General features: G+C 45.0%; 1 protein-coding gene across 1 annotated transcript in view; it reads right to left on the bottom strand.

The window, feature by feature from the left end:
* The window catches only part of LOC126095394 (myogenesis-regulating glycosidase-like), a 40,559-nt gene extending 31,768 nt beyond the window's left edge, over window positions 1–8,791 (bottom strand). Inside the window, exon 1 of the mRNA XM_049910196.1 lies at window positions 8,644–8,791. Within this exon, the coding sequence (XP_049766153.1) occupies window positions 8,644–8,791 (148 nt within the window). The remainder of the gene's footprint in view (window positions 1–8,643) is intronic.
* Between the last annotated feature and the right edge of the window lie 8,677 nt (window positions 8,792–17,468).

Here is a 17,468-nt window from a genome sequence, read left to right as displayed (position 1 = left end):
TTGAGCCATTATGAACAAACAGCAGAAATTAGGTTCACCAGGAGGAAGAAGAACTGCACAAGAAGAAACATGATTAGAAATATGAAGATACTCGTATTAGAATTAAATATTTTGAACATGGAGGAAAAAGTTCAAGTGTATCGTGGAAATAGAAGACACGAGAAAGTCTGGTCATAAAATTCCCCAGATGATCCTGAACTACATATCGAGTGAGGAAAGAGGTGTTGGAAGACTGGAGTGACTCTGTTTGTGTGTTTTGACCGGGCAATAGTCCGATCTTTTTTAAGAAGGAAAGAGTCCTTAACAAACTTTACATGTTTAAAGATTTGTATACTTTCCTATCAGACTTTTCTCATTTCTAAAAGTCTTATGTAAGTTTCGCTGCTAGAACGCATTATGTAATAATATCTAACATCTGTTGACCCGTGCATGGACTCCGTTTTCCACCATCACTATTCGCTATTCACTATCACTATTATTATTATTATTATTAGTTGTAGTGATGGTATTAGCAGTAGTAGTAGTAGTAGTAGTAATAGTAGTGTTGGCATCATTGTTACTATTAGTTTCGAGACAGTTCTATTATTGTAAATGGCATGAGACATATGCTGTCCTTTCTTCAAATTACTTCACCACTTCTATTACTACCGTTATTGTTGGTGTTTGTATCACAATTATTGTCTGTATTATAATCATTTAGGCAAAATGTAGAACAAAACGCTTTGCATGTGCATTACTCTGCTCCAGTATAAAACACTATCTCAAGGCTTGGTGATCAAGTTAGTTAAATAAAAACAGTTCAAGGAACGTATTGTACATTCAGAGAGATAATGAAAAAAATGACGTGTATGAATGCGTGGCGATATGAATTCAGGCGGTTAAAATCCCACGAGCTTGCCATGTGGTAAGACTGACTGCTGTGACGCCGTGGCCGCGTCGTTACGTAGCCGCACTGCTGACTGTGACGTCACTAGTACTCTCTTCCTCGCCATATATGGTAAAAGTTTTTATCCCGCATCCGTCGCGCCCGTTTTAACCTCGCGATGGCCGGGTCCCAGGCTGTGCTGAGCTGCAAACCACCGTCCTTGTTGATGGTGTTTCCAGAGGCTTTTATTTCAATAGCTTCTTTAATAACGCTATCCCAAAATCCCTTTGTCCTCATAACGACAGATGTTTCGTGGAATACAATTCGGTGTCCATTTTCTAAGGTGTGTTCTGCCACGGCTAATTTGTCTGGATAGCGTAGGTTGTAAGTACCTCTCGTGTTCCGTCCGGCGTTGCTCCACAGCGCGTACTGTTTAGACAACGTAGTAACTGCCACACTGACATGGTATCTTGTACACTCCAGGCGTTAAGCCCTAGATCGTCCTTCACAGGCGTCATGAGCTGACGAATTTTTGCTGGGGGCCTGAACACCAATGAGGTGTTGTATCTCCTCAGGGGCCGGCTAATCTTTCCCGATGCTGTACCACAGAAAGGCAAAAGCACAAGTTTCTTGCTTTCTTCCTCGGTGATGTTCTGTTCTCTGTAGGTGTGTTTCTTGCGTGTCACACCAGATACAGCCTGTGACACCTGTCCGTCGCTGTACCCGTTTTACCGGAAGACTTTTCGGAGGTCGCTCATTTCTAGTGGAAGACTTTCAGCGTCTGAGACGACCTTAGCACGATGGAGGAGGGTATTCAGAACGCCACGTTTTTGTGCCGGATGGTGGTGGCTGAGAGCGTGCAGATACCGATCTGTGTGTTTCGCTTTCCTGTAGACACTGTGGCTGAGGTGCCCATTGGTTTTTCGTCGAACAAAGAGCTCAAGGAAGGGCCAATGCAACATCTGTCTCGACTTTCATCGTAAACTTGATGTGGCCGTGTATACTGTTCAGGTGTTCTAATTGACATTTTCAAATGACGTTTTCAAATAATACCACATTAGGCGTATATCGGATGCACGATAAAGCGAAGGCACTGACATGTAATGGTCCTCTAATAGCAATGACTACTGCTGCAGCAAAGTACTGAATATTTACGGAGGAAGATAATGCCCAGAACAAGAACAATTCCGTAATTAATGTGCTTCACAAGAAAGGAGACACATGAGACACAGAAAACAAATAACTGGTGACTTGTCTTCCTTTGCTGTACAACATATGACAAAATGTAAATAAAATTGGATGTTAATAAAACTAACGAACGAGCATGGTTTGAAAATGGGTATAGCACTATGGCGAGCGCCCAGCTAGGGAACGAAAATACAAAATATAGAAATGGCAATTAATTACCAAATTGCCTGAGAGAGAAAGATTTTGAGAGAAACACTTGATTTGATTTGATGAAAATGTTAACTAACAACCAGTGAGAAGCAAGGCATTGTATACTTTCCTGTACTGTTATATTACCAATTTGCTGCACGTGGTAGCCGTGAGCTCAAAGGCGCCTTGCCATGGCTTGCGCAGATCTCCCACCCCCCTTCCCCCTCCCTCACCCTCGGAGGTTCGAGTCCTCCCTCGGGTACGGGTGTGTGTGTGTGTGTGTGTGTGTGTGTGTGTGTGTGTGTTGTTCTTAGCGTACGTTAGTTTAACTTAGATTAAGTAGTGTGTAAGCCTAGGGACCGATGACCTCAGCGGTTTGGTCCCGTACAATTTACCACAAATTTCCAATTTTACTACCAATTTGGCTTGAGTTAGTAGGAAGTTCAGAAGTGAAACATAAGGATGATTATGGTTTAAGATAAGAGCATCATCTGAACTTTATCAGGAGAGTAGGAAGGTCAGAAATGAAAGCATAAGGGAGGAGCTTGGGGCTTAACGACCCATCGGCGACAAGTTCTTGTACATGGAGCACTGATTTCAGTTAGACGAGGATATCTGCCTTATCCTTTTCATATTTAACGTCTAGTAATTCGCATTGCCGTGCAGTTTTCACAGCATGGATTGGCAGTAAGGAATTCGTATTGTTAGCCAATAAACAGATGGTAATAATACTTAGAAAGTGTATATTCTGTGCCAACGTACTCTTTTTTAACTGAAACAATGCCTATTGACATTAACAAACTAAGAGTAGGATGAACTAGAATGTTTCTGGTGTTTGTTGCACGGGTCTAGTGCAAGTCGTTTATGAGATATCGTATTTTGACAAGTTCCCACACCGACACTTGTACAATATCTGTGGTAACACACACTAAAGAACAACACAAGTGAATACACTACATATGTGGATTCTGACAAGCTGACCATCACAGTTTGTATTCAAAATGGCCACCGGCAGCGGCAATATGAGGGTTGGAACTTTAATAGTGGCTACTACGAGGGTTAGAACTTAATCAATGGCAACTATTTATTAACAACCGATACAAAAGAGTTACATGTTTGCATCTGTTACTGCCCTTCAAAGAAGTCACCAGCGTTGTGTAGAACCCGTTGCCAGCGATGTGGAAGGCGTAGTACACCGTTAGCAGAGCCTGTTTTGTTGATGGTGCGAATGGAGCGGTCTACTGCCTGTCGAATCTCTGGAACAGTTTTGAAGCCAATGCCACCGTTAATGCACGGTATTACTGTTCGTTTTTGGAGCACCGCCTGCGGCCAGCTTTGCGAAAGAAGCGGCGACACTTTCTGCTCAATCCACCCATCATTTTGCACGACAATGCGCGGGCGCATACAGCGCAAGCTGTGGCTGCTCTGCTCGGTCGATGGGACTGGGAAGTACTGTACCATCCACCATACTCCCCGGACTTAAATCCTTGTGATTTAGATTTGATTCCGAAGATAAAGGAACCATATCGTGGCATTCGCTTCAGAACTGTTCCAGACATTCGACAGGCAGTAGACCGATCCATTCGCACCATCAACAGAGCAGGCTCTGCTAACGGTGTACTATGCCTTCCACATCGCTGGCAGCGGGTTCTACACAATGCTCGTGACTACTCTGAAGGTCGGTAAAACTTTGAAACACGTATCCATTTTGTACGAGCTGTAAATAAATAGTTGCCACTATTAAAGTTCGTACATACATGCTATCATTTCTGCTTGGAATGGAAGCTTCCCATTCGTTAACCGCAACAAACTATCGAGCAGAAAGCAATAGTTATAATCGAAGGGAGGCAGGAAATAGTTTTAACGAAGAGGGCTGGTGGTAGAGAGGAAAGTAAACGTTATAACCTCAAACGAACCCCACCGCCGGCTTGAGACGGCGAGATGGAAGTGGAGAATTTCTGGTCCCTGAAAAACTAGTGGTTAACCACCATAAACTAAGGTATAGGAAGGAGAAGCTTATAAAAGTAACAACAATTCCGATGCGCTGAAGTCCGCCCCACCTGAGAGGCTGCTCGGACCCATAAACTGAACCGAAAAGGTAAATCTCATAACTTCAGAAAACACTGTTGTTGCTGACATCGACTAAAACCGTTGCGTCTGTCTCGTTAGGGATACGCCACTCTGCGACACCTGCCGTAGCAGCAAACTGCCGTGATCCAGTATAGTCCTCTAAAGATAATAAGTTCACTCCATGTGACGTAATACGAGGGTGGTTTGAAGAGTTCTCAGAATCACCACGAGAGGTCAGCACTAGCGCAACGAGTTCTCCACGTGATATTCATTGGACTGTTGCCTGTAAACACGTGCCACGTCAGTGCTCTTGGAAGAGAGCTGTGGCGGTGACGTTGCTCTGTTGTTGTTCCCTGTAGTGATTTACGAAGATGGAAAAGAATCGAGAGTCGAGTAGTGATTAAGTACTTCGTAAAGAAAAGTATGAAAGCAACGGACATTCATGTCGATTTCCAGAATGCACTGGGGGACTCTGCTCCTCCGTATTCAACTGCTGTCAAGTGGACAAATGAATTTAAATTTTGTCTTGAGTGCTTAGATGATGATCCACGGAGTGGTCGGCCAAGTTGTGTCACTACTCCAGAAATCATTGCAAAAGTGCACAAAATGGTCATGGAGGGTCGCCGATTGAAAGTGATTGAAATTGCTCACGCTTGCCAGATGTCATTTTAACTGAAGAATTAGGAATGAAAAAATTATCTGCAAGATGGGTGCCGCGACACTTAACGCTCGACCGCACACATGTGCTGTCGCCATGGCAAAATTACACCAACAAAGGTGAGAATTGTTGCCACATCCGCCTTATTCACCTGATATGGCTCCGTCAGACTTCCATCTCTTCCCAAACCTGAAAATTTTTCTTAGTGGAAAAAGATTAACTTCAAACGTAGAATTGATAGCCGGAGTTGACAACTATTTTGCAAAGCCCAGAGGAAACTCATTTTCGAGATGCGATCAAGGCACTGGAACATCGTTCTACCAAATGCACTGATCTACAAGGAGACTAAATTGAAAAATATAAGCCTGCTGGAGTGGCAAGCGGTTCTAGGCACTACAGCCCGGAACCGCGCGACCGCTACGGTCGCAGGTTCGAATCCTGCCTCGGGCACGAATGTGTGTGATGTCCTTAGGTTAGTTAGGTTTAAGTAGTTCTAAGTTTTAGGGGACTGATGACCTCAGAAATTAAGTCCCATTGTGCTCAGAGCCATTTGAAGCATTTTTTGAAAAATAAAAGAAGTTTCAGTGATGTAAGTCCTTTTCTCCTATTCCGTTCCGAGAACTTTTCAAACCACACTCGTACTTCATAGCTTGCAACCATCTCATGCTTCGGGATCTCAGCAGAAAACATGGTGTGACCGAGCCAGCACCAATTAGCCTGTGGGGAATACACAATGTGTTTCACTTATTCCACTTTAAAGTCCAGATTCAGACTTGCATTTGATAATCACCTGATTACTAGTACAGTTTCTTCGATACATTTTCATCAGATACATCTGTGAGTTGCGCATCGGATTCAATTAGTTCCTGCATCACAACTCGACAATTGGCTCTGCAGTTGACGGTCAGCTTTGGAAGTGCGTCTGTAATGACAGAGAATCTCGAATATTCTAAGTGGCGTAGACGATGGGTTCCATGTGTGCTCAGTCATGTATGCTCACAAGAGCACACAATATTCAGAGAGAGGCCATTTCATCTGAATTGTTGGAGCGTTTTGAGACCGACTGAGAGGCACTTCTGTCATGGATCATCATGGGGGATGAAAGTTGCGTGCACAATTCTGTGCCAGAAACAAAAACGCATTCCATGGAATGGCATCATCCTCATTCACCACAAAAGAAGAAATTCAAGACAATCCCGTCTGCCGGAAAAGTCATGGTCATACTCTTCTAGGACTGTGATTGTATCATTCTTATGGATGTGATGCCAAGAGGGTCAACCACAAATTCAGAGGCATACGTAAAGACTCTGAATAAACTCAATAACTTTTACGACGTGTTCGATTGGACAGTAATCCAGCATAGATCTTGCTCCATGAAGTGTTGGCAGAAGAGCCAAAACTGTGTTGCTAGAGGAGGCCGAAATGCACGCGTTTAATTACACGCCGACTGGTGTGAGGTCTGGAACAGTTAAGGGAATTACTAGTAGCAAATAAAGTACGTAGTTATTATAATACTTAACTTTAATCCACAATTGGTGTACATCGCTCTTGACGGTACATGTTATAATCTCAATATCAAATGCTATGGCGCCTTGCTAGGTCGTAGCAAATGACGTAGCTGAAGGCTATGCTAACTATCGTCTCGGCAAATGAGAGCATAGTTGTCAGTGATCCAGCTCTGGCTAAGTCGGCTGTACAACTGGGGCGAGTGCTAGGACGTGTCTCTAGACCTGTCGTGTGGCGGCGCTCGGTCTGCAATCACTGACAGTGGCGACACGCGGGTCCGTCGTATACTAGCGGACCGCGGCCGATTTAAAAGCTACCACCTAGCAAGTGTGGTGTCTGGCGGTGACACCACACTCCAACACGATAATACACGCACACACACAGGTCTGAGAACATGGCAACACATCGCCAAACTGGGTTGGACATCATTGCCTCGTCCAGCCTACAAATCAGACATGGCACCTTCGGACTTCCATGGAGCATTAGTTATTTGACAACCCTCGTATATTATTGAATGCCATTAATGAATAAATTATATTATAAGCAATTTAAAACCATTCTGCCTATATATTGGCAACAAATCCCATTATACCAAGGCCTTAACTCTCTACTGTGTGCCAGCCACCACCAGAACTCGGCCAGAGTCACCGAGGCTGAACATCAGTATGTGGACTGAAACACCTCCACTTTTGTGAACCAGGTTAAAAAGTGTTTGCCTACCGACACAGATGCGCTCGTATTTCCCCTCTTTGTGAGAACACGTGAACGTGGGAGAAGGGGAGGAGAAATATTACAAAAATATGGCTTTGAGCACTATGGGACCTAACATCTGAGGTCATCAGTCCCTTAGAACTTAGAACTACTTAAACCTAAGTAGCCTAAGGACATCACAGACATCCATGCCCGAGGTAGGATTCGAACCTGCGACCGTAGCGGTCGCGCGGTTCTAGACTGAGGCGCCTCGAACCGCTGGGCCACACCGGCCGGCGAGAAATATTACCTTAGAATGTTACTTCAGAGTCGAATTTATGGCTACTAGTGGGAATGGGTTGCGCCACAAATAAAGGGAGCTTACATAGCCGAGGCCACAGTAAGCCAGACGTCAACACCCCATAGTGGCTTCACAAGTGACTATATTCCAATATCAGCGCAATATGGTTAAGGGGAAATCCGCCTGTATTTTTATCTAACAATTGTCCTGCATTGAGTTTAACCATTTTCAGAACTCTTGAAGGGAACTAGGAGCTTCTGCTGCGTTTGGACTCTTATTGCATTACAATATTTTACGGATTATAAGACGAAAATTTTTCCTCGATTAATTGCCTCCAAAGTTCAGGTGCGTCTTATACTAGAAACTAGTACAGGAATATCCAGTGCCTGAACTAAAATTCCCGCGAGTCTTAAAAATGGTCATGTATTCGATGCCGCGGGAAACTTGCAACACTGGATTCCACTGGAAGCAACAGTGCACCGATACGACGAACATAAGTTGTGGGAATTCACAAGTTTGCTAACACTGTGTCCCTTCCGCCCCGCTGTTGCAAAACCAGAACACTTTTAACCTATGATACGTCGCTGTAGTCTATGGTGCCAGTGAACTTGAATTGAAAGTGACTTGTGTTATCACTAACAATACAATATTTTTTGTTAGTAGCTATTTTCGTAATGAAAAAAATAGATATTCATGTAATTCGGTGTATAAATTGAAAGTAATAGCAAGTGAAGAAGAACAAGGAAACAGAGCGGCTGAGCTGCATTTGTGCCCTCCACCAACAGAAAAAACCATTGGAGATTGGCAGGCTAGTGAAGAAGAACTGAAAAAGATGTGGGACACTCATTGTGCAAATAGGGGACTGAATGCAAAATGGCCAAAATTAGAGGATGACGATTTTCAAGGATTTTAAGCCAGTTAGGCTTTATAGACTAAGAATTATTTTTAGTCTGGCTTTGTAATCTAATAATAAAACTGGTACAAGAGTTTGTAAACAAATTTGCTTAAAAAGAAGGTGCCTCCTATAGTCCATAGTGTCGTGCAGTCCGTAAAATGCGGTACATGGTTCGCTTGTGTGAGCATACTTTCCGAACGTTGTAGTTGTCAACATGGAAGAGTCGGCACACTTGTGGCAGTGACTTGTGGACGGGTGAGGGCGTGGGGTGGGACGCTCACCTCTGCTGGTGGAGATGGAGACTCGCCCACTGTGCTGGTCGTAGCGCGTCTTCAGCTGGGCCGCGGCGCTCGCGGTCAGCACCAGCAGCAGCAGTAGCAGCAGCGCCTCTTGTGCAGCTACGACAGAAGCAGACAGAACACAGGTCATCCTCGTTTCACTTTGGAGCTACGTAGTGTGCTTAAAGTCACCAGTTCCAGCTGGTGGCGACAAAAGTGTTGCAGTTCCCGTAGAAGAGTAGAAGGCATCCACGTTTCTTTTCGCAGCTAGATAAAGTGGTCCCGACGCCGTTCACGGTATTGCACAATATGTAACATTGTGCAATAATGATTTGCGCAATATTTCACATTGCGCAATATTATTGACTTTCTGAAACTTCCTGGCAGATTAAAACTGTATGTCGGACCGATACTCGAACTCGGGACCTTTGCCTTTCGCGGGCAAGCGCACTACCAACAGAGCCACCCAAGCACGACTCAGGTGCCGTCCTTACAGCTTTACTTCTGCCAGTACCTCGTCTCCTACCTTCCAAACGTTTCAGAAGCTCTCCTGCGAACCTTGCAGAACTAGCACTCCTGAAACAAAGGATATTGCGGAGACATGACTTAGCCACAGCCTGGGGGATGTTTCCAGAATGAGATTTTCACTCTGCAGTGGAGTGTGCGCTGATATGAAAATTCCTGGCAGATAGGAGACGAGGTACTGGCAGAAGTAAAGCTGTGAGGAGGGGACGTGAGTCGTGCTTGGGTAGCTCAGCTGGTAGAGCACTTGCCGGCGAAAGGCAATAGGTCACGAGTTTGAGTCTCGGTACGGCATACAATTTTAATCTGCCAGGGAGTTTCTTATCAACGCTGATGAGTCAAAATCTCATTATTGACTTTCTGTTGATGAGGTTGAAGGTTGTGCGATATGTTGAGGGATTTAAATTTAGAGTTTATTGCCTAACTGCTTGGCCGGCGGCGGTAGCTTTGCGGTTCTAGGTGCTTCAGTCCGGAACCGCGCGACTGCTACGGTCGCAGGTTCGAATTCTGCCTCGGGCATGGATGTGTGTGTTGTCCTTACGTTAGTTAGGTTTACGTAGTTCTAAGTTCTAGGGGACTGATGACCTTAGATGTTAAGTCCCATAGTGCTCAGAGTCATTTGAACCATTTTCTAACTGATTGGATCGTATAGTGTCCGGCTAGTATTGTGTATGTTTGTCATCTCCGTTTGGTCTGCATTTGTTGTGTTGTGATGTGGAAAGGGCTTCGAAATCAGCGGAACGGACGTTAATTTGAGAGTTACCGAAAGCAGTTAGTGATTTCCTAGCTTTGTGGTGTGTCAAATGAAACGAATATAGGCTCAGCCGGCCTAAAAAACAGTTACTCCAGCGCGCACGCGCACTTTGTAAACGTAGCACAGATCGAGTCACGTGATCAACAGCGAGCGCAATGCCTCTTCGGCAGCATAAGGCGGTAGCGATCGGTGAGACATTTATATTTCAAGCTGTCATCGTACTTGAACGTGGTTAAATGCAAGGTCGTGACAGAATGGCAAGAAGGGCCAATCACATTTGACCGTAACTGTTGCCATATGGTGTGTGCAGTTGCTGGATTTGTTGGCATTTCGCTGCAAACTTTTTGACTAGTGTACAAGCAGTGGTGTGACACATTTGGCCACGAAATGCAACGGCAGAACTGTGGTCGGAAAAAGGTACTGAGAAGGACTGGAGGACCGTTTTAAGGCTTGTAAATCAAAACCGCTTTCAAACCCGACCGTAATTGCCGTCGGCGGTGAATGAAGGTATAAGGTCCATCCAACCTTTCGGGGAGAGAACATTCCGTTGGGAACTGCGTGCAGTGAACATTGTGAGTTTGACACCTCGCAAGAGGCCATTGCTTACAGAGGCAAGCAAGGACGACAACGGCAAAGTTCATCTGGCTGGAAGAATATTTGAGTGGTTTCTTGAAAACTCCTCTACCTAGCTACATATCGACTGGTCTGCAAAGTTACCTGATTTGAAACCCATCGGAAATCTGTGGGACATTTTAGAACATGTTGGAACGCCTACAGCAGCATCCTCGTAATGTGGTGGAACTTATGTTGTTTTTAATATTTATGTTGTATTCCGTTCTGCACGTCAAGTAGTAAGGTTTAATTGTGTAGATATGCAGTTCATTAAACTGTATGATTTGTAGGCACATATACGTATAGTTACACATCAAATGATGCAACTCACATGAAAGTGTCAACACAACTTATCACGGCCAAATTACACAGTTTTATTTTATGGAAATATTATTTGAACGTTTAACGCCCGCAATATGAAACACGTAAAGAGCCGTGTGAAACACCGTACTAGATCGTCTGTTCATAAAACATCTCAGTTTTTTTTTTTTTTTTTTTTTGCATTGCAATTTCATCGAAGTTTGTACTTCGTTCGCGTAGAGAAATATTATTATATGGCATGTTTATCACTGATCATTTCGGAGTAAAATAATTTCTGAGAATTTTCGTAGCTGAGATTAAAGATAACCGTTACGCGGCAACCACAAGAATGTAATGAGAACTATAAATAACCTTTGCAAATAAATTAAAATGACTCTGAAGTTAAATAACATAAGTAAAATAGGAACTATGTAAGTTATTGCTGCGGCTCTGTGTCATTTTATATTGGCAATAGTCAAATAAGACGTTACGTCCGTGCAAGCAGCCAACAACAATCATTCATAGGATCGCGCTGTATTGCGCGTTTTGATATTCTGAAAAAGAAGTCATCAATTTCCCAACAAGTAGGGATCCCAAAGATACACTCCTGGAAATTGAAATAAGAACACCGTGAATTCATTGTCCCAGGAAGGGGAAACTTTATTGACACATTCCTGGGGTCAGATACATCACATGATCACACTGACAGAACCACAGGCACATAGACACAGGCAACAGAGCATGCACAATGTCGACACTAGTACAGTGTATATCCACGTTTCGCAGCAATGCAGGCTGCTATTCTCCCATGGAGACGATCGTAGAGATGCTGGATGTAGTCCTGTGGAACGGCTTGCCATGCCATTTCCACCTGGCGCCTCAGTTGGACCAGCGTTCGTGCTGGACGTGCAGACCGCGTGAGACGACGCTTCATCCAGTCCCAAACATGCTCAATGGGGACAGATCCGGTGATCTTGCTGGCCAGGGTAGTTGACTTACACCTTCTAGAGCACGATGGGTGGCACGGGATACATGCGGACGTGCATTGTCCTGTTGGAACAGCAAGTTCCCTTGCCGGTCTAGGAATGGTAGAACGATGGGTTCGATGACGGTTTGGATGTACCGTGCACTATTCAGTGTCCCCTCGACGATCACCAGTGGTGTACGGCCAGTGTAGGAGATCGCTCCCCACACCATGATGCCGGGTGTTGGCCCTGTGTGCCTCGGTCGTATGCAGTCCTGATTGTGGCGCTCACCTGCACGGCGCCAAACACGCATACGACCATCATTGGCACCAAGGCAGAAGCGACTCTCATCGCTGAAGACGACACGTCTCCATTCGTCCCTCCATTCACGCCTGTCGCGACACCACTGGAGGCGGGCTGCACGATGTTGGGGCGTGAGCGGAAGACGGCCTAACGGTGTGCGGGACCGTAGCCCAGCTTCATGGAGACGGTTGCGAATGGTCCTCGCCGATACCCCAGGAGCAACAGTGTCCCTAATTTGCTGGGAAGTGGCGGTGCGGTCCCCTACGGCACTGCGTAGGATCCTACGGTCTTGGCGTGCATCCGTGCGTCGCTGCGGTCCGGTCCCAGGTCGACGGGCACGTGCACCTTCCGCCGACCACTGGCGACAACATCGATGTACTGTGGAGACCTCACGCCCCACGTGTTGAGCAATTCGGCGGTACGTCCACCCGGCCTCCCGCATGCCCACTATACGCCCTCGCTCAAAGTCCGTCAACTGCACATACGGTTCACGTCCACGCTGTCGCGGCATGCTACCAGTGTTAAAGACTGCGATGGAGCTCCGTATGCCACGGCAAACTGGCTGACACTGACGGCGGCGGTGCACAAATGCTGCGCAGCTAGCGCCATTCGACGGCCAACACTGTGGTTCCTGGTGTGTTCGCTGTGCCGTGCGTGTGATCATTGCTTGTACAGCCCTCTCGCAGTGTCCGGAGCAAGTATGGTGGGTCTGACACACCGGTGTCAATGTGTTCTTTTTTCCATTTCCAGGAGTGTATGTTTCACCATGCTATTGGCCAATATTATTGACAATTTAGGGGTCGCTTTGTCTTAATGCGCTTAACGTCACTGGTCGCAACTGATGCTACCAAAAGTCGCCGTAAAAGACTGTCCTTGTTTTGACGAGGTGTCCATGCCCTACGCGAAGTTTTCTTGGTACTAGTCGCTTTCATGTAATATCACTTGACGCAGCAATATATGTAACATTCTTGAATGTGTCAGGCAGTTGTTCACACAGTGACATGGAAACAGATGCTAAGTAAATTTTGTTTTATAATAATTTTGTTTTATAATAATGTAGAAAACAGGAACATTATTGAAAATTGCATACTAAAGCGTACTTAATAGCGTCCACATTACAAGGTAAAGGTGAGCTCCGTCTCAAATCGTCGGACGAGTCATACAAATTTTCACAGTGCTCGTAGGAAGGTAATTTGTGTAAGCATAATGATCGTTGTTACAAGTAGTTGACTTGGTATATGTGGTGTAATGCAGTGATCACCTTGTACATACCACTGTGTGCTTCCACACTTATTCTTGATACATCACCTTGAAGATGTAAATGCCTTCATCATTCATCGTAACTGCGTCACCGTTCACGTCGTTATTATACTGGCATTGCTTGATCCAAATGAATGCGACGCGATATCTCTCACACCATTCATTTCCCACCATAACCCATGTCCTTTTATCTGTTCGCCTGCCACGTAAAACTTGGCTAACATTAGTAAAGTTCGGATGCACGCGGGGAGGTATCAACAATTTGTCTCCCTGGGAGCCATAAACGACTGCAACAGAACGGGGTAAATTATTATAGTATATCACTTCGTCCCATCCGTTACACTTCGTAGTGTGACAAGTTCAAAAATGGTTCAAATGGCTCTGAGCACTATGGGACTTAACAGCGGAGGTCATCAATCCCCTGGAACTTAGAACTACTTAAACCTAACTAAACTAAGGACATCACACACATCCATGCCCGAGGAAGGATTCGAACCTGCGTCTGTAGAGGTCGCGGGGGTCCAACTGTAGCGCCTAGAACCGCTCGGCCACTCCGGCCGCCAGTGTGACCAGTGGGTCGTTGAAGTTACATATACAGATCGTGAAGTAACTCCCTTCAAGGAGATATTTACTTCCAGCAATAATCATAAACTGAAGATTTGTATTTAACGATTTCTTAACGACGATTCTGTGGCTCACGTCTGCAGTACATACATTAAGAACTTCAGTCTTTATGTTCTACATAAATACCAAGTGAGTAACGTAAACTTTCCAGGAACAAGTAAGTTTTGGCAATGAGAGCACTTTTTTGACAAACATTTGCAGTACACTCGAATAAAAACTGCATGGAGTTTCATGCACGACAAAGCTTAAAAATAGATCACCATAGTTTTCTTATCATTAAATGAGCCTTAGATTGAGCAATTAGCAGAAGGTTCTTGTGCGGCACGTTGTAGGACAGAAGAAGAGGACACATGTTTACTCTTCAACTCGCAATTATTAGGTGCCTGGCAGAAGGCTCAACTAAGCACCTTCAAGCCATTTCTTCACCTTTCCACTTTCGAACAGCGCGCGGAAAGAAACGAAGTCTTACATCTTTCCGAGTAAGCTCTGATTTCTTTTATTTTGTTATGAGGGACTTAGAGACGTGCGTGGCTCATATTCGTGCCATCCTTATTTAACATCTTGTTTTTACCGTACGGCCACCTCGTCATTTTAATTTCATTACTGGTGTCACTGAATTGATGTCTTGTCTACCCGTGAGCGGCAGCAGCAGTCTGTATCGATAAGTGCACTGTTGTAATATCTCTGGGCAACCGACAGTATTTCTGGGTCGTCGTGTGTATGGAAGGTAGTTGGGGTTGGAACGCGGCAAAAGTGCAGTCGGGGACGGAGCACCAGTGAGGTCCGCGCAGCCAGTACCAGCGGGGACGACCGTCGGTTGGTCGTTCTGTGGGTCGTCTCATCGACATCGTGTATTTGGGTAGGTTCCTTGCTGTGCAGAGATGTCGGTTGTGTTCCCTCCGCATGGTTGGGTTCGAGCCGGTGTCTCCGGGACGTCGTCCGTATGAAGAAAGAGACGCACCAGCCGTGCAGTCGCGACGGAGCAGCAGTCGCGGACGGACCAGCAGTCCAGTCGGTCGGTTGGTGTGGAGAAGCAAGCAAGCCCCCATCGCGCGGAGTCGGGCTGGAGCCGCCGGCGGCGTACGCGCGCGGTTGCTGGAGTGTGAGGCGCTGCTTGCGAGTGCTGCGAAGTTCGTCGCCCACCGATCTTGGACATGAAAGCTGAGTTCTCACTTAACTTACTATCGATTCTCAACTGTTTACATTACTTCCTTTCATCCTGGTTGTTGCTTTTCGGACATTCCCGCGAGTAACAACGTGTGTGTATTTAAGAAGGCTAAGATTCCAGCCGTCTTCCTGTGAAATTAATTTATTCCCTGTTATGGAATTTCCCAGCGGTATCTTCTACCTTGTGGCCGTAGACGGTCCGGTTACCTTCCCTGGTCGGTTGACGTAATTTTATGTAGTGTATTTTCCTCGTCGTGTAGTTGCTGTCCAGTGGAGCGTGTAGTTCGACAGCTGAAGTGTTGTTGGTCGTTGTGGGCGCCAATATTCTGTGTGTAGTGTATTGAAATCTTGTGGTCGTTTTGCTGGTTGCGTGGAGCGGAACTGATTTGGTTGACTGGTCGGTCGGCTGTCTGTTGGTTGGGTTGCCTCCAGATTAAGAAGTCGTTGGACGGGCGTTAGTGTTACAATGCCAGGGCGACACTAGGAAACTTCTGAGTGCCCTTCCTTGTGTGTTATGTAGTAATTTCCCTGTTTGGATTTTAGTTATTTGGTTGTTGTATGGCTTTCAGCCGAGTATCAATATCTCTTAAATTAATGTTCTTGTCTTGTCCTTAAGGCATGAGATTGTTATATTTTTATATGGGGTCGTCAGCCGAATTTTACTGGAGAGGTTTTAAGATAAGGCCTTCTGCCCTTTAGATTGAAACTCCTCTTATTGCTTAATATGCAACCTTCAGCCTAGTTCCATTAAAGTTAAATTGCTAAGACCTTCAGCGGATTAGAATGAAGATTTAGAAAATATTCTTAGGTGAAACCTCCAGAAGAACCTTGTATTTCACTTTTGATTAAGCCTTATGTCTTGGATTTTGAATGTGGCCTTCAGCCGATCTAAAGTTAATCAAGGGAGGTCGATTAAAGTTTTGAGTGTTTTGCAACCTTGTTGTAATACTGTGTGTTGATAAATAAAGTTTGTATGTTAAGTGCAGCTGACAGGAACTCATTTTGGCCCCTTTCCACAACCTAATCCACTCTGGCCCTGCTAGCGCAGGCATTTCAGATTTTTTCCCTATGTAGGTGGGCTCCAACAAAGTATTTTCACACTCTGATGAGAAAGCAGATGATTTAAATTTCGTGAGAAGATACTACCGCAGCGAAAAACGCCTTTGTTTTAAGGATTACCAATCCTATCTGAAGCTGATTCCACGCCGCACACCCTCCAAAACAGAGTGAACAAGCATAATGTAACCTCTTGCATTTTCTGAGTGTTCTGCCGATAAAGTGGAGCCTTTGGTTAGCTTCCCCCACAACATTATATATGTAATAGATCTCTTTTATTCGTAATTGCAATCCATAAGTATCTAGTTGAATTGACAGCCTTTACATATGTGTGATTTATAGCATGACAAAATTTCACGAATTGCTTTTATTAATTATTTGGATGACTTCACACTTTTCATTATTTGGAGTGAATTGCCACTTTCCGCACCACACTGATGTACTGTCTATATCATGTTGCAATTGGTTTTGATCATCTTATGACTTAACAAGACGATAAAAGACAGCATCTGCAAATAACTGAAGATTGGAGAAACAGTGAAAAGCTAAAATGTACATGGGACAGGGTTCAGAATGCCACACGATACGAACTCTAATATAGTGCGTAGCCACAGTGTTACCTCAATAGGCTATTTTTCGCTGAAGGACTGCGTCGAGGACAGCCAGGCTGTGATGTGAATCGCTCCATAGGCGCTGACGGCAAACCGCAATCGCGGCAAGTGAAGAGTAATTGTGAGTGAAAACGGATCTTGAGCGATTGGGATTCATCATCATCATCATCCTCCTCCATCTTCAGTGTCACGGGTGCGGTGTACAAACACTCGTCTTTTCCCTCTGTCTTCATACATCTTCTATTTCAGGACAACTTCCCATTTGTACCCGTCCTCCTCCACATCTGCAGTCTGTATCCAGCGTTTTCTTCGTCTTCCTCGTGATGTTCTTCCTATGAGGTACAGGCTGAAATACGTTTTGGCAGGTCTTTCTCTGTTCATTCTCATTATGTGCCCATGTCAGGAACCTGTTTTCCGATTATGTCCTTTCTAGTTGTTTGGCTCGTAGTTCTAATGAATCTCAATTCTGTTGCTTGAATTCTGCTGAAGTCTTTGTTTAGCAGCGTACATATTTATAAACCATAGTGTTCGTACGAAGTAGGCGTCTGACATGGTCGCTTTTGCTTTTCGTGGCATTTCATCGTCCCAGAGAAGATATGCATGGATGCATAAACTGCTATCTCATCCATATTCTGATGCCAAATAATGCTTTCT

Source organism: Schistocerca cancellata, chromosome 8 (genome assembly GCF_023864275.1).
Source record: "Schistocerca cancellata isolate TAMUIC-IGC-003103 chromosome 8, iqSchCanc2.1, whole genome shotgun sequence".
Lineage (NCBI taxonomy): Eukaryota > Metazoa > Arthropoda > Insecta > Orthoptera > Acrididae > Schistocerca > Schistocerca cancellata.
Note: the sequence above shows the minus strand (reverse complement) of the source record. Positions and strands in the feature narration are given on the sequence as shown.